Source organism: Narcine bancroftii, chromosome 8 (genome assembly GCF_036971445.1).
Source record: "Narcine bancroftii isolate sNarBan1 chromosome 8, sNarBan1.hap1, whole genome shotgun sequence".
NCBI lineage: Eukaryota > Metazoa > Chordata > Chondrichthyes > Torpediniformes > Narcinidae > Narcine > Narcine bancroftii.
In genome coordinates, this window is record NC_091476.1 from 166,223,797 (window position 1) to 166,245,127 (window position 21,331).

Below are 21,331 nucleotides of genomic sequence, written 5' to 3' on the forward strand. Positions count from 1 at the left end.
ACAAATGCTGCTGGAATCTTGAGCAAATGAAAAACAAATGCTGGAGGAACTAAACAGGTCAGACACATCCATGGAGATAAATGAAGAAGTGGTCTTCTTTCTTACCTGTCTTCCAGCTCTACCTCTCCACCTTCATTTATCTAGTATTCTATTACCTCTTGACCCCTCCACAGCCCAAATCCAGATTTTTTTTATGCTTACTATTTCCTCTTCCCACCTTGTGTCCCGAGCCTAAGCATTGACTCTCCATTTTTTTTGTTGATTTTGCCTATTTTTGCGATACAGAACGATAACAGGCCTTTCCAGCCCACAAACACACACCATCCATGTGATCAATTAACCTTCTGATCTTAGGCCGCATTTAATTTATGAGTGTGTACCTGACAGCAATCTTAAGAAATGTAAACAAATCAAGTTCAGCTTCATCAGATGAAAAGTATTCCTCTGTATCTTATTATTAGTACCATAAAAATGGTCAAAGGGGCTATGTTGACCATCCTTTTCCTCTGGGTCTCGTCCATGGCAAGTTGATCTCTCAGTCAGTCAGTACAAATTGCTAACGCACTTTTGATATTGCTGAGAGGCTCAAACATTTAATTGACTTGAGAAGTTTCCATCTGGGTCAACAAGGTTGTCAACTTGAACATGCAAGAATTTCATATGTTACATATCCTACATTTTGTACTGTAAATGGTATAGGCTTCGCAGCAAAACAACTTGCCAACGATGTTCCAGAAACACATTCAAGATGATTCCTTTCCATTGAAAAGGATTCAAGATGATTCCTTTCATGGAAAATAAGTGCAGGGGACTGCTGTCCATCATCACCAGTCTTCACTCCACTGAGGACATCTACAAGAGGCCTCTACCCTCAAGGCCCCCCACCACCCAAGTCGTGCCCTCTGCTACTATCTGAAAATTGGTACAGGAGCCTGAAGACAAGGAATCAGTGGCACAAGGACAGCTTTTTCCCCTCCGCCATCAGATTTCTGTATGAACAATGAACCACAGACATCACCCCACTTTGTCTTTTTCGTTTTCTTGCACTATTTTTACATATTTTGAAATGTGGTCGATGGAAACATTTGCACTGTGATTGCTGCTACAAAACAACAAATTTTGTGACATGTTACACAGTCCCAAATGATGTGTCACTTATCGTAACACTACGACCCCTTGTTCTGGACTTTTCCAAGATCAGGAACATACTTCCTTCATCCTTCCTGCCAGAATTTTATATATTTCAATAAAATTCCTCCTCATTCATTTAATCCCAATCAGTATTATCCAAGTTTATCTCATCTTTCTTCATGCGCAAGTCCTGACATCCCAGAAATCATTCTTGTTAACCTTTAAAGCAGTCCCTCAATAACAGTAATAGACTTCCTCAGATTAAGAGACCAAAACTGTACACAATACTCAAATTGTAGCCTCACCAATGCCAAATGCAGCTGCAGTATGACCTTGCAGCTTCTATATTCAAAACCACTCACTATGAAGGCCATTGTACCATTTCAAAGTTCAAATTTATTATCAAAGTATTGACAGAGTTATTATTATTGTCAGAGTATTTATTGTCTGGGATTTTTTTTTTGTCCTACAGGCCAGGCACAATTTCTATCGGTAATTGTAAAAAGTATTCAAGAAGAAAGAAAAGTAAACAAACAAAATGTACAAATACAGAGAAGTAAATACTCTATAATAAATAGTGAGCAGATTAAGAATCTTTAATCTTCTCTGATTGAGTCCTGTTGTTTAGGAATCTGACGATTGAGTGGTTGCAAATGTTTATGAACTTGTAGTTATGAGTCCTGTGACACCTATACTTCTTTTCTGATGGCTTTGTTCACCATCTGCTATAACTGCATTCTTGCTTCATTGACTGATGCCCTGTGACACCTAGGTATCACTGCAATTCTCCTATTCATAGGTTGTGACCATTCAGATATATTGTAAGCTGTCTGGCGAAGTGGATAACCTCTAATTTATCTGCTATGTATTTGCTCACTTTCTTAATTTGTCTAAGTAACACAGCAGCCTCCTGGATATCTATATAATATATGTATATATATATATATATATATATATATATACATATATATGTATATGTATATATGTATATATATATATACATACATATATATATCTGTATATGTATATGTGTATATATATATATGTATGTATATATATATGTGTGTATATATATATGTATATGTGTATATATATATATATATATGTATGTATATATATATATATATATATGTGTGTGTGTGTATATATATATATATATATATATATATGTATATGTATATATATATATAATAAATAGCTGAAGTCCACTGGTGACTGCCTGCCAATCTGAAAAGGATACAATAATTGTCATTTTCAGCTTCCTGCCTGCCAACTAGTTTTCTATCTACATCAACACATTATCTTCTTTACCATGTTCTCCAATTTTGCTCACCCATTTCTTCTGGGACACCTTATCAAAAGCCTTTCAAAATCTAAATACAGCACATCAATTGGTTTACCATTGACCATTCTACTGGTTATATTCTCAAAAAATTCTCAGATTTATTAATCATGTCATCCCTTTTATAAATTCATGCTGACTTGGATAAAGCCAATCTCTCCTCTCCAAATGTGCAGCAATTATGGTTTTAACAAGTGAATCCACTGAAGTCAGGCTTCCTGGTCTATAATTCCCTGATTTCTCTCTCCTTGTAAAATGTGGTGTCACATTAGCTACCCTCTAATCCAAAGGAACTGATCCGGAGTATACGGAATGTATGAAATCAATCAGAAATTCATCCACTATCTCTGGGGCCTCCATCTTCAGTACTCTGGGATGCAGACGAAGAGGCCTCGGGGGATTTATCAACCTTCAATGCCATCAATTAACTTTACTCATTTTTATGAATGATAGCAATTTGCATCAATTCCTTTTCTCGGCTATTTCCTTGGACCCCAGAATGTTGCATCTTCGTTCATGAAGATTGGGACCAAAGAACTTATTCCATTTGTCTCCCATTTCCTGTTTCCCCATTATGAATTCCCCTTATTTCTGCAATAGTCCTCTATTTGTTTTAAGTAGCCTCTTTTTCTTTACATACCTATGGAAGTTTTTGCAGTCAGTTTTATGTTTCCTGCAAATTTAATCTCATATTATATTTTCCGCCTTCTATTAAGACCATTTGTCTTCGTCTTCTGAATTCTACATTTCTCCCAGTCTTCAGATTTGCTGCTTCTCTAGGCCAATGTATATGCCCTTCTTTGGATTTAATGTCATCTCTGATTTCCCTCGTTAGTCATAGCTTTACGTCTATGGCAAACAAGGAGGTACCATTTTTTAAGTACCTCCACGTCATATTTAAATATCTGCCACTCAATTCGTTCAGCTTATTTTATCAGACTATCCCAGCCAATTTAGCATCTGAACACGTCTCTGAATTAACTAGCCGTTTTCTATCTGAATTAAAAATTCTACCATATTATGAGACTCCTCCTGACGGAGCCTCACACAACACATTAACTAATTAAATTTACCTCATTGCACAACACAGATTCCAGAATTGCCTACTCTCTAGTTGCTGACAATATTGGTTGGGGAAACTATTCCTAATGCACTCCAGGCAATCTTCCTCCATTGTGCTGCTACCAGTTTGCTTCTTCTGGTCTAAATGTAGATGAAAGTCAACCAAGATAACAGCTAGATCTTTGTTCAATGCATATCCCTTAATTCATGCTTGAAGGCATTCACAATCTCACGACTACAGTTTGGTGTTCTGTCTTCTGTTGTTCCACAACTCAACCAGTACAGTTTCCACATCTTCTAAGTTGATGTCCTTCTTACAATTGTGTTATTCTCCTATTTAATGAGAAATGCTGGACAACTCCTTCTCTTTTTAATCTATTCTTTTAAGTATCCTCATGGCAGACTAAATCAAATTTTGAATAATATTATATTTATTACATGACAATAAAAGAATCTTGAATCTTAAACGTTGATTACCCTCGAATATTAACTTCACAACTCTGGTAATTCTAGAATCATATCTCAGTGCACACTTTTAACAAAACAGTGGGAAATGAGCACTCAACCACAGATTGTGATTGATATTAGTAGATGACAGTTGATGCAACTTTGTCAATATTTAATGGAAGGACAAGGGAAAATATTTTACTTTTACTGGTAGAAACTGCTGTATCTGCTTTCCTCTTTAAATAGTTTATTGAATATGTGATATCTCTGATAACCTGCAACCTGATCATTCTGAAATCCCAATTGTTTGATTTTGGGATCAACAGGTAAGGTTTACCATATTTCCCTTCTGCCTCATGATGACTCTAATTCCTGCATTGCCTTCCAACTCACCAGTGCTTCCTTTCGCTCAGTGAAGCTTGACTTTCAACATAATCTTAATCTTCTGATGCATTTGAGCAACGTTTTCCACACTGTTCTTAAAATAACCAAGGTCCTAATTCACGCACTCCCTTTAAATTCACCGTGTTTGCTGGGAAACAAAGTATTTGATATTGCATAACATCTAAAGAAAGTGTACTCCAAATCAGGAATAAGATCCAATAGTCAGAAAGATCTGTTTGTCCAGCACCCATCAAAATCCCAATCATGTCGGGGTATTGGAGGTCTGGTATACTTTGTTGTTATAGATTATTTGTTGCAATGACATCCAGATTTCAAATTAGCTCATGAAAATAATGTTGACAATAAACACTCTGATAAAATAAAGTTTCAAAGAAATCTCATTGAAACAAGCATATCATTCAAATGACAAGAACAGCAAGACATTTCTAGCAGCCTGTCAGATGCTGGTTTGTAAAATGAGCATCTATTTCAATGTCCTAGCATTTTGCTGAGGTAGCTCAAGTACACAAATGTTACCTTTCCCATGTGATGTCTCCACTGTCCAGGTGCAATTCAAAGAATTCCTGTAAAAATCAGGGAAGCCAGGAGACAGGATGGTTCCACTTGATCTGCGAATGTAACCTCCACACAAAGCTAAAACATGGAGAGAAACAAGTTCAACAGTGTTCCTTAATTATCTAACTTACTCTTTATAGATGCTTTATACCATGAAATGATCTCTGACAGGATATATATTACTGCATTTATACAATACCCTCACTGGAACAATTTGTCAGTTTAAAATTTAATCAGAATTTCAATTACATGCAAACAAATGTTTCCTGTGGGAAAGGTTTTCTAACAAAGGCTTATTGGTGGATTAAATTTAAGTTATTGCTACATTGGGTATAAACAGGTAATGGAAGTAAAATTACTGAGCTGTGGAACACATTATTTATTCAACAACGATCATTCAAGAGTAGTTAATATTTTTGATATAACAAGCTCCCTCAGTTTATTGCAAATATTTTTACATTTTTTTTCAGAAATGGCAGTGATAAGACTGCCAGAAGAATGCAATACACTCAGTGATGAACAAATTATGAATTGTTAGTTTCAATAGAAAATCTTATCTGTGTGCAGAACAAAGGGACTCAATTTCCCCCCTCCCTGCCAGATGATGAGCTATTCTGTTAATCTCAGAGGAAAGCTATGTTTTTGATAATGCCAATACAGTAACTCCACAAAGATATGGAAATTGTGGTTCAGTGTTCTCTCCTCATTGTGGGGAAAGTCTGTTCAAAGAACTGGAGATTATGAGGTCAAAAGCAACACTATAGTTTGATCCCTAGTTTTTAAATGACTTGATAGAATCTTTGATTAGAAATCGCAAGGTTTTCTTAAAAAAAAATCACCTTGAATTCTCAACCTTCAAATCTTCCTTTAACCTCATCCCCCTCACCTTTCAAAACCACATCCTCAGGTGATTAGGTACCCAATCCAGTAACAGGAGGACAAGAGAAAGAAAAGAAGTGTTATCTGCATATATTTATTTTCATATCATCAATATCATCCCTTGACTTTTGCAGGTGGTGAAATTTGAAGGCCAAGCTCTCTCTCTGTAGTTCATTTCCTTCCCTCTTTCAAAGCAACCAGCCAATAATTACAGCAAGTTGTGCCTCCTGTGGAAGTGCCTGCTGCGATTTTAACCCACGCTGCTCACTGAAAATTCAGTCAATACCTTCACAGCTGGGCAAAGCGCGGCTCCATTGGTAATTGGGTTCACAAACGAGTGCTTCGTCATCACTTAGGGTGTACCCTGGGTCGCAACCAAAGTTCACAGAAGATCCAATATAAAAGTAATTTCCATGGCGTAGACCATTTACAGGAATTCCAGGATCCAAACAAGAATCAGACTGTAGTTTCACACCTGAGAATATAATGAATGACCCAGGTTATTGACAAACGACCTGCTGAATTAATTTGATGTTTCTGTCATTACACAGGTAGGTTTGATCAAAATAGAATTAAACTGGCACATTTTGAGAACAACAGCAAACCAATTGTTTGTTATACACAATGGGTGTTTCTTGCTAATGGAAGGAAATTACTGCCAAGAAATTAAACAGAAACTGTTGTCAAAATGTGCATCAGGATGTGGCTGCCAGAGACCATATTTCACATTGCTGTTTGGTGGCTTCGATTTGCACATTTTCATCAAAATTATACTGTCCAACATTCCTTTCCTCATGTCAAGCTTCAGAGGTTGGCGACCACAGGTTGGATCAGAGTCAGTATTGTGGTGGTGGTGGAGAGATTGGCAGTGATATTGAAGCCCTGTATTTGGTAAGGAGTTGGATCAGATGAAGAAAGTTGATGCTTGGTGATTCCTAGGCCTTAGGAGTAAAGGCCAACACTGTGGTGAGGTCAGGGCATAATAGGTTTAATTTGGTAATCAGCCCTTGCAGTCCATGAGCCTGTGCCACCCAAATACACCAATTAACCCACAAAGCTGGTACATTTTCTTTTGGCGGGTGGACGGAATTTGAAGCACATGAGGAAACCCATGCAAACATGGGGCGAATGTATAAACTCCTTAAAGACAGCACCAGATTTAAACCTGGGTTGCTGGAGGTGCAATAGCGTTGTGCTAACTGCTGCACTAAATTGTGCTGCCCTGCCAAGAGGCAGATATGGCTAATTAGGTGTAGGCTAGGAGGCAGCAAGTTTAAAACTGGCAATTGATATGAGGCAGGAACAATAATGGAAAAAGAAACAAACAAAAAATAGTGGTCATGGGACTGTATTCAGAATTAAGACTGGAAACATCTCAGGTTAGATGTAGTTTGAGGGAATAGCTGAGGGAAACATCAAGTCCGAAAATACAGATTGATATTGTTGTGGGCTAGAGCAGGATTGGTAAAGGAAGTGGTTGGTTCAGTATGGGGGTTTGAACAAACATGAAAGGTAATTATTTAAACACATTGCTCCCGATCTGGCACTGCAAGGGCAAGACCAAATTATTATGGATGTTATCCACAAAAAGTGTCCCCAAATACAAAGTGATACAATTTCCTTTTACCCTGATAAGCAGGATTTAATTGAGAAGGACCCCATTCTGTGCTTGATTAACTAGACACTGTGTCTGAGTAGCAACAGTGATGGACATGTTAAATTCAGGAAATAGCGTTCAGATTTTCAGTGTCCAAAGCAGCCATTATCACGACTACTCCAGAGAGAAAATTATTTCCAACTGCACCATGCTAAAAAAAGTGTCATGCAGCTAAACTTCTGCTCTTTATTGAGCCTATAATGAATTATTTCTCTCTAAGTTATTTAAAATAACTATGTTGAATCCTGGATTGAATTAAGCTACTTAAAAATAAGGGTTTTGTTGTCATGGTAGCAGAGCGGACCAGAATGATGAGCTTTGAGGTTATCAAATCTGATGTCCATTATTTTTGTTTTACTGAAGCAGTTCATCTGAAAGAGAATTCAGACCAAACGATGCACTTCTCTTGTCATCACAGATTTTGGATACCAAAGGTGACAGCTGGAGAGACAACATGTCAGGAAAGTGTCTTCATGTCTCATGTCACAGTTTAAGTGGACAGGCTGATTGACAATGAGTAGGAGATGTTCACCAAGGCCAAAAAAAAAAAAATCTGCTCTCCCTGGCATTTGGTAAATGCTGGATGGGAGAATGGGAAGTGGATTGAAAGGTTGCGAGAATGAACATTCATCATATATCAAATGAAAGATCATTGCAGATGTGGTATTTTTGGAAAATTTCTTGTGGCTTCAAGAACCCATCGGACATTTTCCAGAGCAGAGTCAAAAGGTGAGAGTGATTTATCCACACTTTCACGGAGTTAGTTGGCTTGCCTCCCATGGTGTCTACTAGGTTGTGGAGTTATGGAGGCTCTCAGTATGTCCGAGTGTACAGACTGAGAAGCGAAGGAAGTTGGTCATCTCCATAGCTTGGTCAGTGTCAGCTCACATTAACAACTGTGGCCCAATAGGGTTCACTTAAACTCTTCAATATACAAACATCCTGGAAAAATTTAGCTGGCCATGCAGCATCCACAGCCAATAAAGGGCCACCAGCGTTTCAGGCCTGGGCTCTTTGTCATGTGCAGTGAAACCTCATTAGAACGCAATTCGTTAATTGCTTAAAGTGTGGGTGTCTGTGGACACCAAACATTGATCTAAGGATGCCAGGCTAACAGCCACAAACTCAAAAATGGATGCTTGTGACTCATTTACAAGACGTTAATATGTGGAGTTTAAAGGTCTTAAATATGGTCTTATTATAGGGTTTGAGCAACAGTATTCAGTTTTCCTGCTTCCTGAGTCATGACATACATGCATCCGTTCCACGACTCGACTGTAATGTGGTATGAAATCTTGGACCCCACTACAGCGTTCTAACGAGGTTTTACTGTATTCATCAGATACTTGCTGAGGTTCTCCAGCATGTTTGTTTATTGCAAAACCCCAGCATCTGCAGAATAATTATTAGACATACAGCATGGTAACAGGCCTTCCTGGGCACATGAGTCTGTGTCACCCAATTACACCCAATTGACCTATGTTTGTGAAGGGTGGGAGGAAACCGGAGCATCTGGAAGAAACCCATGCAGGCACTGAGAGAATGTACAAACTTCCTTACAGGCAGCACTGGACTGAAACCCCATTGTGCTAACTATGCCTCCTGCATTTTCTTGATGAACACTTACAACCTTCATCAAATTCAGCCCACCACCATCCACATCCTGCTGGGTGGGCTGAGTTGACCATGACTTCATTCTAACACAATACTTAATTGGGAGATCATTTTGTGAACACAATTGCTGCTATTCATTTAGCCATCTCTTTTTCAGGGCACATGGAATATATAAATGAGTCATGGTGTCTTGAAGCCCGGAAACAGGCCCAAAGACCCACCTTGTCCATCCAAAAAACATGCCCTCTTGCTTCAGTCCCATATGCTCACAATGTTGTCCTAAGTCCAAGAGAAAATAATACATGCTGTATCTGTCATTCTATCACTGGCTATATTTAAAGTGGAGATACACAGATTCTTGATAGGTAAGGGGGTCAAAGTTATGGGGAGAAAACAGGAGAATGGGATTGAGAGAAAAAAAAATACTTCAGCCATAATTTGAATACTGGAGCAAACTCAATGGGCTGCATAGCCCAATTCTGCTCCTGTGACTTTTGGTCCATTAAAACTACAGTAGCCTGTTTGATCTACAATCTGGGAGGCTTTGGCCATGATGAAATGAAATAATGTGTTGAGATATATCATTGGAGATGATATATCTATAATTCATCTTATTTTGAGGAAATGCTGTTATTTTTAAGGAGAAAAAAACATGAAGACATGACAATATTGGACCATGTATTGGGGTATTTTACATCATTCTTGAGGTGGTAAATTATAATAGACAATTTTTTGGTTTTAATGTATTCTCATCTTTAGCAGGCTAAGATTCAGTTCACAGGATGTTCAGATTTCCTCTGTGCTCAAGTGAAATATATTTATAAATCTAATCCTTTGTTGTATTATGATCATGTATGAAAGTATTTCTGAACCTCCCAAACCACCTTCTCAAATTCAGTAGTTTTTCCTCAATCATTTAAGCTGTGCCAGAGACCAACTGTGTCCAAAAAAATTCCAAAATTGCAGCATTTTCCTTTTAACCGGTACTTTGTTCTCATCAGCTATTTTCTTTTCATCGGACTGTATGTAAACGGATTTAGCAAGGATTATAATAATCAGTTTCCACAATCAGGCAATTGTGAAGTGTATGGATAGGGCAGCTTAACATTTTCTGACGATTCAGGAAAAAAACACCCACAGATAATGCAAATCACACCAGGGTGGATATTCATGGAAATTATCATGGCATAGTCATATTTTACTGGCAAAAGCAAAGCATTAATTATCACTGAGGCATTGTCTGCTGAGGGCAGCATCTTCAGTGAAACCCATTCCACCATTCAGGATCTATAACTATGTACAGAAAGGCTGAACAACTTACTTTCAAATCGAATTTGGAACCCAACATCTGAGTGGCTCTTGTCAGTCGAGAATAGGAGGTAAAGGTAGTTACTGGTACTGATTAAAAACTGAGGCACTTGTGTACCATGGTAGAGCCCGATGAGTGGTGAAGAGTACGATCTTCCATCTCGGACCTCCAAAGTGTCATAGTTTACTTCAGTTTTAAATCTGGAAAAAGAACAAATATATCAGAATGGGTCATATCACTAACAGTGACGTTGGCACTCACAGACCCAGGGACATGAACCATCCCACGATTCTGAAATTTCAAATAACCAGGTTTGTGCTCATTCAATCGTGTGCAAATTACACAATATTGTTAATAAAAAAATAGGCATAAACAGGACTGTTGAATTGAAGGCTCTTTCACAACTGTGTAGATCCATTTTTATTTTGTCCTCATACAATTACATACAGGCAGCATATTTTGCTTGGAAGAAGTTTTGGGTAAAAGATTCAATGACATTGGAGAAGACTTGCTTTTACATAATCATTTTGGTTCCAATTTTGAAACATTCAACAGCTCAACTGAAAACTTCTACAGAGTATTTAATCATACACAATGCCAATGTAAAGATCCAAAGTAAAATCTCAGTTAAAAACAATGAAGTTAATGTATATATAGAGAGAGTCAAAGCCATAGTCAGGATCAGGGAGTCTGGGCTTTAATTGGGGCCAAATTGGGTGACATGGTTAGCATAATTCTATTATAGCGCCAGTTACCTGGGCTTGAATCCGGTGCTGTCTGTAAGGAGTTTGTACGTTCCCCCTGTGATCTTCATGGGTTTTCCCTTGGTCCTCCAGTTTCCTCCCACCCTCCAAAATGTATGGGGTTATAGGTTAATTGGGTGTAATTAGGGGGGGACATGGGCCTCAATGGGCAGAATTAGCTTCTTCTGTGTTGCAAATTAAAAATAAATAAAAAAAAACAACAAAATCTTGAAAAGAATAAATGGAGAGAGTGGCTTGGACCAGATGGAGCAGAGGGCAAGATATAGATCGATAAGTATTTTTGAATTGATAGAGATGGGTTGACCAGGGATTGGACTTGCTCTAGGAATAACTTTGAACATTCTGAGAGAGACAAATGACAGGTTCTAAAAGAGGAGGATTTGTTTATTCTCAGGAAAATCTCATAAATCATAGATTAGATTTCTTCCTTAAGGGACTTATCTTCTTTACAGCACCTAAAAGCCTGAATATACCTTGGATTCTCTGATCTTGGAAGCTAAGCAGGCTCAGACCTGGTCAGTATTTGGAGGGGAGACCGCCTAGGAACACTAGGTGCTGCAGGTTTCTGCAAGGGGCGATGGTGGTGGTGATTCTCTGTCTGCCTTACAGTAGACAAACATTAAAGAATTTCATATATGTTATATTCCAAATGTAGTATTAGAATGGAACATTTATTTTTTCCTTTATTTGCAAATAAAATCCATTATTTTCTTTTGAACAGAATTAATTCCATTCCAATAAGCATTTGCTTTCAAATGGTGGCTTTGTCACAGTCATAACCTTCAGAATTCCATGATTTTGTTATTTGCATGAAATGGTAAAAAGAGGGGTGAAACATTATCAATCAATAATATTTTTAATTTTATACAGCACGATAACAGGCTGTCGCAGCCCACGCACCCCCCCCCCCCAAAGTACAATAACCTACAAACCCTGGGTGTTTATGGAGGCGGGAGGGAACATGAGCACCCGTGGTCGCAGGCAGAATGTACAAATACCTCAAAGACAGTGCTGGAGTGTTGCACTATTAATCTGTAATAGATTGTCCCAATATCACCACACCTTCAGTATTGGAACACATCTCTTGCCTACATTTGTTTCATTCTGTATGTCTGTATGTATTTTGGTCAGTATGGTTTATAGTGTGAAAAATAAAAAAAATATATAAAAAAGAGTGAAGTTTTCTGTTAGGGGACATTTCTCTAGATCCTAAAAGCAAAATGCTTTAAATATTACTTGTATAACCTTGGTATTATTCTCACCTATGGCATAGCCATCATCACATTGCATGCTCAGACAAACATATTGAACTGTTGTAAACTGGATAATAGCTGGAAAGGCACCTGTCAAAGGTTATTTTGATAGGGTATCCTGGCTCAGCTTCAATCACCCACACACAATTCAGAGAATCCTTGTAAAATCCTGGCCATCCTGGAGATAATATCATTCCACTTGGAGCAGTCAGGTGACCTCCACATGGTGCTGTCGGAAAATGCAGAAAAAATGAAATCTATTTCAAGCTGATGCCCCACAGACACTCAGTGGGAGTTGCAAGTCTTTTTCTCGCTTTCATTGAAAGATTGACAAGGCGACACAGAATGAGTTACACATTCAAAGCAGGAGCAACTGTAAATCATGCCTGAATTAATTCCAAGCTAGTATATATCACCTTACTCTCAAAGACAGCAAGGAAAACTAGGTTTTGTGGTTAGCTGAAATAGATTGGATGCAATGGGTCTAATTTTCTTCTTTCCCTCCAAAAACAATTTTGATTTTGAATGATGTTTAGAGGTTTTAAATATAACAAGGCAGTTCCCAAATCAGTCTGCAGCATATCCATGGCTGTTTTATTTCATCCACTTCTTCCAATTCAGGCCATCCTGGATGTATCAATGGAGATATTATTGGCGACATATAGTATGCATTCTTGAGTATAACTATTGACACTCCAATCAAAATCAGGGCCTTCCAATTGATAATGCAAAAATTACATTATATTTTCTTATGACAAAGTCTTATAAAGAACATTTAAATCATCAAAAACCACCATAATAAAATAAAGTCATGGAGAGCCCTTCATCTCAAATAGTCCAGGCTGACCCAGTTGCCTAGCAAAGCGAGTCCACTTTGTCTACTTTTGGCCCACATCACTCTAAACCTTTCCTATCCATGTATCTGTCCAAATGTCTTTTAAACGTATTTTGAGAGGTTGGTCATTGGCCAGAATTAGCACGTAACTAAGTATAGGTCTGGACCCATTGCCATCACAATAGCTCCACAGCAGGTGCAATATCACTGGCCTTTTACTCAGCTTTGGATCACCTGGACCACAGCAACTCAGACATCTGGCTACTCTTTATCTACTATAGCTCATCCTTCAACACCATTATTCCCTCAGTGCTGGTCAACAAGATCCAAACCCTCAGCTTTTACACCCTGCTCTGCAACTGGATCCTTGATATCAGAAAAATACAGTCAGTGCAAATCGGGGAAAAAAAAGTCGCCTTCCTCACTGATGATCAATAGAGACACATCTAAAGGATGCGTGCTTAGCCCACTGCTCTACCACAGTTGTCAACAGAATCACAAACTGCAATGAGGAAGCGTACAGGAGGGAGATTGATCTGCTGATTGAGTTGTGTCACACCAACAATCTTGGACTCAATGTTGGTAAAACAAAGGAGATGATTGTGGACTTCAGGAAGAAATCAGAAGACAAACCATTACTCATCAAGGGGTCAGTGGTGGAGAGGGTCAAGAACTTCAAATTCATGTGTATCAACATCTCCAAAGATCTGTCCTGGAGCCTCCATGTTGATGCACTCATGAAGAAGGCTCACCAGCGGCTCTATTTTGTGAGGAGCCTGAGGAGATTTGGTATGTCACGATTGATTCTCAAAAACGTCTACAAGTGCACCGTGAGAGAATTCTGACTGGTTGCTTCATTGTCTGGTATGGAGGTGCCAATGCTCAGGACAGGAAAAAAAATCCAGAGGGTTGTTAACTTGGCCTGCAATATCACAGGCACCAGTCTTCACTCCCATGAGGGCATCTACAAGGGGAAGTGTCTTAAGAAAGCAGCCTCTCTCCTTTAGGAGCCCCACCACCCAGGCCATGTCCTCTTCATTCTGCTACCATTGGGGGAAAAGGTATAAGAGCCAGAAAACAAGCACTCAGTGGCACAAGAACAGCTTCTTCCCCTCTGCCTTCAGATTTCTGAATGAACAATGAACCAAAGACATTACCTCACTTTGTCTTTAATTTTTTTCTTGAATTATTTTATTTATTTTGAAATGTGGTTAATAGAAATGTTTGTACTGTCATGCTGCCACAAAAGAACAAATTTTGTGACATGTTCATGATTCTGAACATTGTATTTGTACCCAACTCTTACCACTTTCTCTGGCAGCTCATTATGCACATTTGTCACCCTCTGTATAAAAAAAGGTGCCCCTCAGATTCCTTTGAAATGTTACTTTTCACTTTAAATCTGTTACCCCTAGTTTTGGACTCCCGTACCCTGGGAAAAAAAGGATTATATCTATTTAGTTCATCCATGTCTCTCATGATCTTATGTACCCCCTCAGCCTCTCAAGCTCCAGGGACAAAAGCTAGAGACGATCCAGCGTCTCCTCGTAACTCACGTTGACTAGTCCTGGCAACATTCTCATGAATTTTTTCTGTATCCTTTCCAGCTTAATGACATCTTTCTTCCCCTGAGCTGAGTAAGCAGAAGTGCGCACAAGACCAACTTTTTGTACAGTTTTAACATGACATACTCTTTTCAAAGCCCTAACTGATGAAGGCAAATGTGTCTGATATCATCTTCACTACCCAGTCTCCCTGTGTTTTTACTTTCACGGAACTATGTACCTGTACTTTTCGGTCTCTCAGTTCCACAAGACCCTCCAGGACTCTACCATTTATTATGTTTAACCCTTGTTTAACCTTCTGAAATGCAACACTTTCCATTTGGCTGTGTTAAACCCCATCTGTCTTTCCTTGGTTCTCTTTTCCAATTCATCTGATCCAGTTATAATCTAAAACAATCTTCTTCATATCATTAAATAGTCCAATAGTTTAAATATTATATATATAAATAATCCGTAGGCACCACCTACGGCTCCTAGAACGCTTCCACCAGCGTTGTCTCCGCTCCATCCTCAACATCCATTGGAGCGCTTTCATCCCTAACGTCGAAGTACTCGAGATGGCAGAGGTCGACAGCATCGAGTCCACGCTGCTGAAGATCCAGCTGCGCTGGATGGGTCACGTCTCCAGAATAGAGGACCATCGCCTTCCCAAGATCGTGTTATATGGCGAGCTCTCCACTGGCCACTGTGACAGAGGTGCACCAAAGAAAAGGTACAAGGACTGCCTAAAGAAATCTCTTGGTACCTGCCACATTGACCACCGCCAGTGGGCTGATAACGCCTCAAACCGTGCATCTTGGCGCCTCACAGTTTGGCGGGCAGCAACCTCCTTTGAAGAAGACCGCAGAGCCCACCTCACTGACAAAAGGCAAAGGAGGAAAAACCCAACACCCAACCCCAACCCACCAATTTTCCCCTGCAACCGCTGCAACCGTGTCTGCCTGTCCCGCATCGGACTTGTCAGCCACAAACGAGCCTGCAGCTGACGTGGACTCTTTACCCCCTCCATAAATCTTCGTCCGCGAAGCCAAGCCAAAGATATAAATAATCAATGAACAATATTGCAGCATACACTAGGGCCTGAAAATTAGCTCTGACAGATGACAAAATTCACAAATAAGTGTCCACAATTGACCAACAATTGAACCTCCACTGAGGGATATTAAAAAAAAATAGACACATTCATATCAACATTCTTGTACAAAGTCAACCTGTATCTGCAGCTAGTTACACAATCAAAGGGTTAAAAATATCCATTCTGATCTTTATTAATCCATGTATCTTACACTGACACTTTATGAAGCTGATTTGAAGAAACTTGAGCATTTTGTCACAGAAAGGTTAAGGCGGCAAAGGGGTTCATTTGGCCCATCAAATCTGTCCTAGCAAGATCTAAGAGCAATTCAGCTGCTTCCACTCACCCAACATTTCCTCAATGGTCTGAACATATTTTTTTCCTTTCAAACATTTCATCAGCTCTCTTTTATGAATCTAAGTCCTGGTCATTGATGTAAAATAAAGCAGTGTTGCTGGTACTGACCCCTGGTCTGTACCAGGGGGTTAGTACCAGCAACTGTGAAGTTCCCTTATGTCTAGAACACAATTATTCGCTATTGTTCTTTGTTTCTTGCAACTTTTGAATCAATTTATTCCATAAACTATGATTTTGGAAACAGGCCCCACTGTTTGATACTGTATCAAACATCTTTTGAAAATACATCAACACATGACTGTAATTCATTCACAGACACTCAAAAATTCTGACATTACTTGATCATGCTTTTACTTTAACAAGTCCTTAGTACTTTTCCTTCAAACTATGCTTATCCATCTGGCTGTTTCATTCTGTTCCTGATCATTATTTCTCAAAGTTTCCCTACCACCACGATTGAAATAAAGTCCGGAATTTGAACTTCCAACAGACATTAATAGAACCACAGAAAACATTAAAGCACAAAAACAGCCCACCAGCCCTACTTGTCTGTGGCAAACCATTTTTTTTTTACTTTGTCCCACCGACCTGTACCCGGTCCATAGCCCTACACACCTTTCCCATCCATGAACTGGTCCAAATTCTTCTTAAATGTTAAAAATTAGCTTGCATTCACCACTTCAGCTGGCAGTTCGTTCCACACTCCCACCATTCTGTGTAAAGAAATTTCCTCTAATTTTCCCCCTAAACATTTCCCTTTCCACTCTGGTATGAATCTAATCTACCCTCAGGGGTAAAAAGTCTATCTATATTTAGTCTGTCTATCTACCTCATAATTTTAAATCCCTCTATCAAATCTCCCCTCATTCTTCTGCACTCCAGGGAATAATCTTTCCCTGTAATTCAGTTTTATCTGTAATTCTGTTTAATCTTTCCCTGTAATTCAGTTTTTTTAAGTCCTGGCAACATCCTAGTAAATTTCTGCACTTTTAAAAAATCTTACTGATATCTTTCCTGTAGTTAGCTCGATACTCCAAATTTGGCCTCACCAATGTCCTATACAACTTTCCCCTAACATCTGAACTTTGATTTCTGAAGGCCAATATGTCAAAAGCTCTCTTTACCACCCTATCCACTTGTGCTGCCACTTTCAGGAAATCATTTATCTGTATTCCCAAATCCCTCTGTTCTACCGCACTCCTCAGTGCCCGACCATTCATGTGCTCCATGTGTTCCAATGATATCTACCATTAAACCAGTGAGATCCAGTTACGGACATAGATCAATGCTATTGATCCATTCGGCTCAAGAGGGAGTACAAATGGATGACATTTAACCATTAACCTGAGTGTGCAGCTTCTGACAATGGTTAGGTGTATACTGATATCAACTTTGTAATCACTCTTTACAGAGTGTGTAAAGATGCAACCATGCCTTTCAAACTTATGACAACTTTGAGGTTAAAGATAAATGCCTGGATGATGGGTCTATTTTTAGAGCAATACTTGGAACTCAGTTTGTGTGAGCCACCTCCACAATTCACTTCCCTGGCTGCAATTATCCCTTGGCAAAAGTGAAGCTCATTTTCATATCTTTCATCATCTTGAGTTTACATTCTTTAAAAAGATAATTCCTGCAGTGAAAATCGGAGTTCTAATTTTCTGCTGTTCAACTCAAAAAGAACAGTGGGGTGTTGATTTGAAATGTGTTTAGCTCATTTGCTTAATATTGTTCAGTGAATTAATTTAACATGAAGAGATCTATTGCATTTTGTCGACAGGAAGCAAACAGTGTCAAGGCTGCCATTTATTGGGTGTGCATGCAGTCTCAAGTTACCCCCTCGATACTGATTCAGTAACTTTGCTCATCAGCACGGTTCAGAAAACTATTTTGATATCTTAGTCTCTTTGTCAAAGTATTATGCACCAGTGCACAGTTAACACATCGACCTCTTCTCCATTTCATCAAACTGTCCATTAGTAACACTTCATTAGTCAACTCCCCCTGATGTACTGACATGCTCTTTGCTGTTGGGAGATTTAACCATAAAAAAGAAAATTAACTCTGTGGGTACATGATTGCTTTATTTAATCTCAACTGTTAAAAACAATCAGTCCTACTTCAAGCCGTATACAACTGTACAACTGACCTGGTTATTGATAATATATAAGATGTATTCTGACGCCAGTGGTAAAAATACATCATTCATAGATGACGTTAGCAATGCAATGATAATAGTTTTCTTCCTTCACTTTGTACTTTAAAACTATGGGAATATTTTCTGAGGATCATTTATGAATTGAAGCTGGCTCAATATTATCGTTATCTCTCATGAGAAGGTAGAAGCAGATGAGAAAAAACGGACTAAAAATAAATCCCCATCATTGTTTTCAGCTCAATCATGCAAAATTTTCCACTATCCTCTGAACTAAGTAAGATAAAGCTTTAATTTTAGACATATTATTTTTATACCACCTCCCTTGTTACAAGTGGTGTGAACCATTTCAGACTTGATGACTGATTACTGTAACATCTTTTTTTAATTACAATGATCTTATGTTTTACTGAAATGATAATCGCATGGTTTAAGTAGAAATTGGAGATCTTACCAACAAAAACTGACGAAAGGGAGCCCAATGCTGCAATCCCACAGATAGGAATTCATCCTTCTGCTTTCAAGATATATTAAGCTAAAATTATTACCTTCACATCGCGGTACAGCATTGTCCCAGACCACGTTTCCATCTTTCAGGATGCAGGATATAGTTTCTGATCCATGTGTCTTGAGAAACCCTTCCTCACACAGAAAAGAAACAGTGCTGCCAAGCTGAAGACTTTCCCCAAAACGTCTCCCATTCACTGGTACTCCTGGATCCGGGCATTCATTATGCCTGAATGCTGAAAATTTACAACAAAAAAAAACGTTAAAAAAAAGAGGCAAGAAAATTCCATCAAGAGAGTTTGTGTTTGCAGGTTTGAACAACCAAAACAGATATCCAGCTGATGACAAAAGGAGAGATGTTGGCACGTTTAGTGTAGCCGTTAGCACAACACTATTATAGCACCTGGGTTCAAATCCAACACTGTCTGTAAGGAATCTCTACGTTCTCCTCACGTCTGCATGGATTTCCTCCAGGTGCACTGGTTTCCTTCTACCTTTTAAAAATGCACAGGGGTTTCAGAGGATTGAAGGTTAATTGGTGTATTTGAGGGGCATGGGCTTTTGGGTTGGAAGGGCTTATTACCGTGCTGTTTATCTAAATAAAAATAAATTAAATTACTAAATTAAAATTTCATCTTGCATTTCTTATTTCATCATCAAATTTATTTCCTTAAACATAGGATAAACATCAAAGTACAAAATATCACAAAAATTATCATGATTAGATAAATTTATGAGCAGAGCCTACCAAAAGAGAAGGGGTCAGCTCCAAAATCTGCTTCACTATTTATTGTCTCAGTCATATTTATACTTCATTTCAGTATAATTCTCTCACCTGCATCTAAGTTAGTTTATACAGGTGAGAATTCTATTGTTCTTTCTCAAAGAAGTTCAGTGAAATTGATTCAAAAAGTTGATCTGAAAAATTCATTCCAGTTTCTATAGATGAAAATCAAGAGCATTCTATAAGTAGTTCTCACCATTTTTGTTTACTCCAAGCAGGAAAATAATGGTCCTTAATTCCTTGAATCATATTTTATTGAATACTAGATACACAACCATTCATTCACTCTACCACCGTCAAACAGGAATAGGGGTTTGTACAATCTGCAAAATCCACTGCATCAGCTCACCTTCTGAACTCATAACCATTGCCAGCTGAAAGGTTAACAAAAGCAAAAGCGGGGGGACACCACCACCCAGCTAGTTGCTCTCCAAGTCAAATACCATCCTGACCATAACCATATAACCATTTACGGAGCGGAAACAGGCCATGTTGGCCTTTCGAGTCCGCACCGGTTCACTGATTTTGTGCGCCCTCTTCAGGCATTGGTCCCGGTAGATCTTCATTCAATAACGATGGGCGAATTCAATGCAGGTTATTCTATTATAAATAATGGCAAATAAAGGCAACATTTGAATTTTTCGATTTGCTAGTCAACATTAGAAAATCTAAATTATTGTCAAAATCATGGAAATATATCTGCATTCCTTCACGTTGTTGGGTCAAAATCCTGAAACTACTTGCCCAACACTATTGTGGTGACATCACATCTCAGGAACAGTAGCTATTCAAGGAGATAACTTACTGCCTCCTTCTCAAGGAGTAAATAGGGAGGGGAAATTAAATGCTTGCTTAGCCTGTGAAGCCTTGATATTTGAATAAACAGATTTTCCCAAACTAGCTTCCTTCCGCTAATCTCAGTGAAGCATGAACATTGCAAACCTGAAAACCTCATGAAAGATGTGTGCTCTACATATTACTGGTTGCAGAGGAGAGAATGGAGATGTGATGGAGTATCCCACTAAATGAAGGGCCAGGAAATGTAACAACTGATGTAAAATGTGTCTGCACCTGATTTCAGCTGCTATCCCTGAGAAGATTTGTTCAGAACCAAGTGAAGGGAAGGCCAATCATGATTGTCCTTCAGGTAGGGTGAACATTTGACACACCACAAAATGTGGTGATGATGGGGCCTTGTAGATTAACGGTTAGAGAGATTTCCTGGTCTTCCCCCAACAGTTAAATGTCCCCCATTTAATAGTCAAAATAAATACTAAGGTGCTTTCTCTTTAGGGGTCATAGGTCATGATTTCAGCTTGGTCCAGGCAAAAGAAAAATGGTGCCGGTGACTTTCTGCGGACTCCCCTTTGCAGCTGCTTTCAGCGGCATTCCTTTTATGGGGGAGGTGGAGTGACTGCATTCCACCTTTAAGTGTACCCCCCAAGGCGGATAGAAGCCAGAACATATTTCAGCAATATGTCTGCCTTCGGACCTTTTATGGAGGTTCATGCAGTGATGTAAAGATGGAGAATCTCTGTCTTTACATTCACCATTTTTTCTCTATCAAAGGGCCTAGTGATTATCACTAGAGTTTATATCCCTCCCAATCCCAGATTACAAACAGGCACTTGCTGA

General features: G+C 38.8%; 1 protein-coding gene across 1 annotated transcript in view; it reads right to left on the bottom strand.

Annotated features, from left to right (window-relative positions):
- csmd2 (CUB and Sushi multiple domains 2) overlaps window positions 1-21,331 on the bottom strand; it is a 539,567-nt gene that overhangs the window by 388,997 nt on the left and 129,239 nt on the right. The window contains exons 8-12 of the mRNA XM_069896324.1: window positions 18,954-19,148; window positions 12,509-12,647; window positions 10,414-10,601; window positions 6,108-6,296; window positions 4,904-5,020 (exon numbers count right to left, since the gene is read on the bottom strand). Coding sequence (XP_069752425.1) covers window positions 4,904-5,020; window positions 6,108-6,296; window positions 10,414-10,601; window positions 12,509-12,647; window positions 18,954-19,148 — 828 coding nt within the window. The remainder of the gene's footprint in view (window positions 1-4,903; window positions 5,021-6,107; window positions 6,297-10,413; window positions 10,602-12,508; window positions 12,648-18,953; window positions 19,149-21,331) is intronic.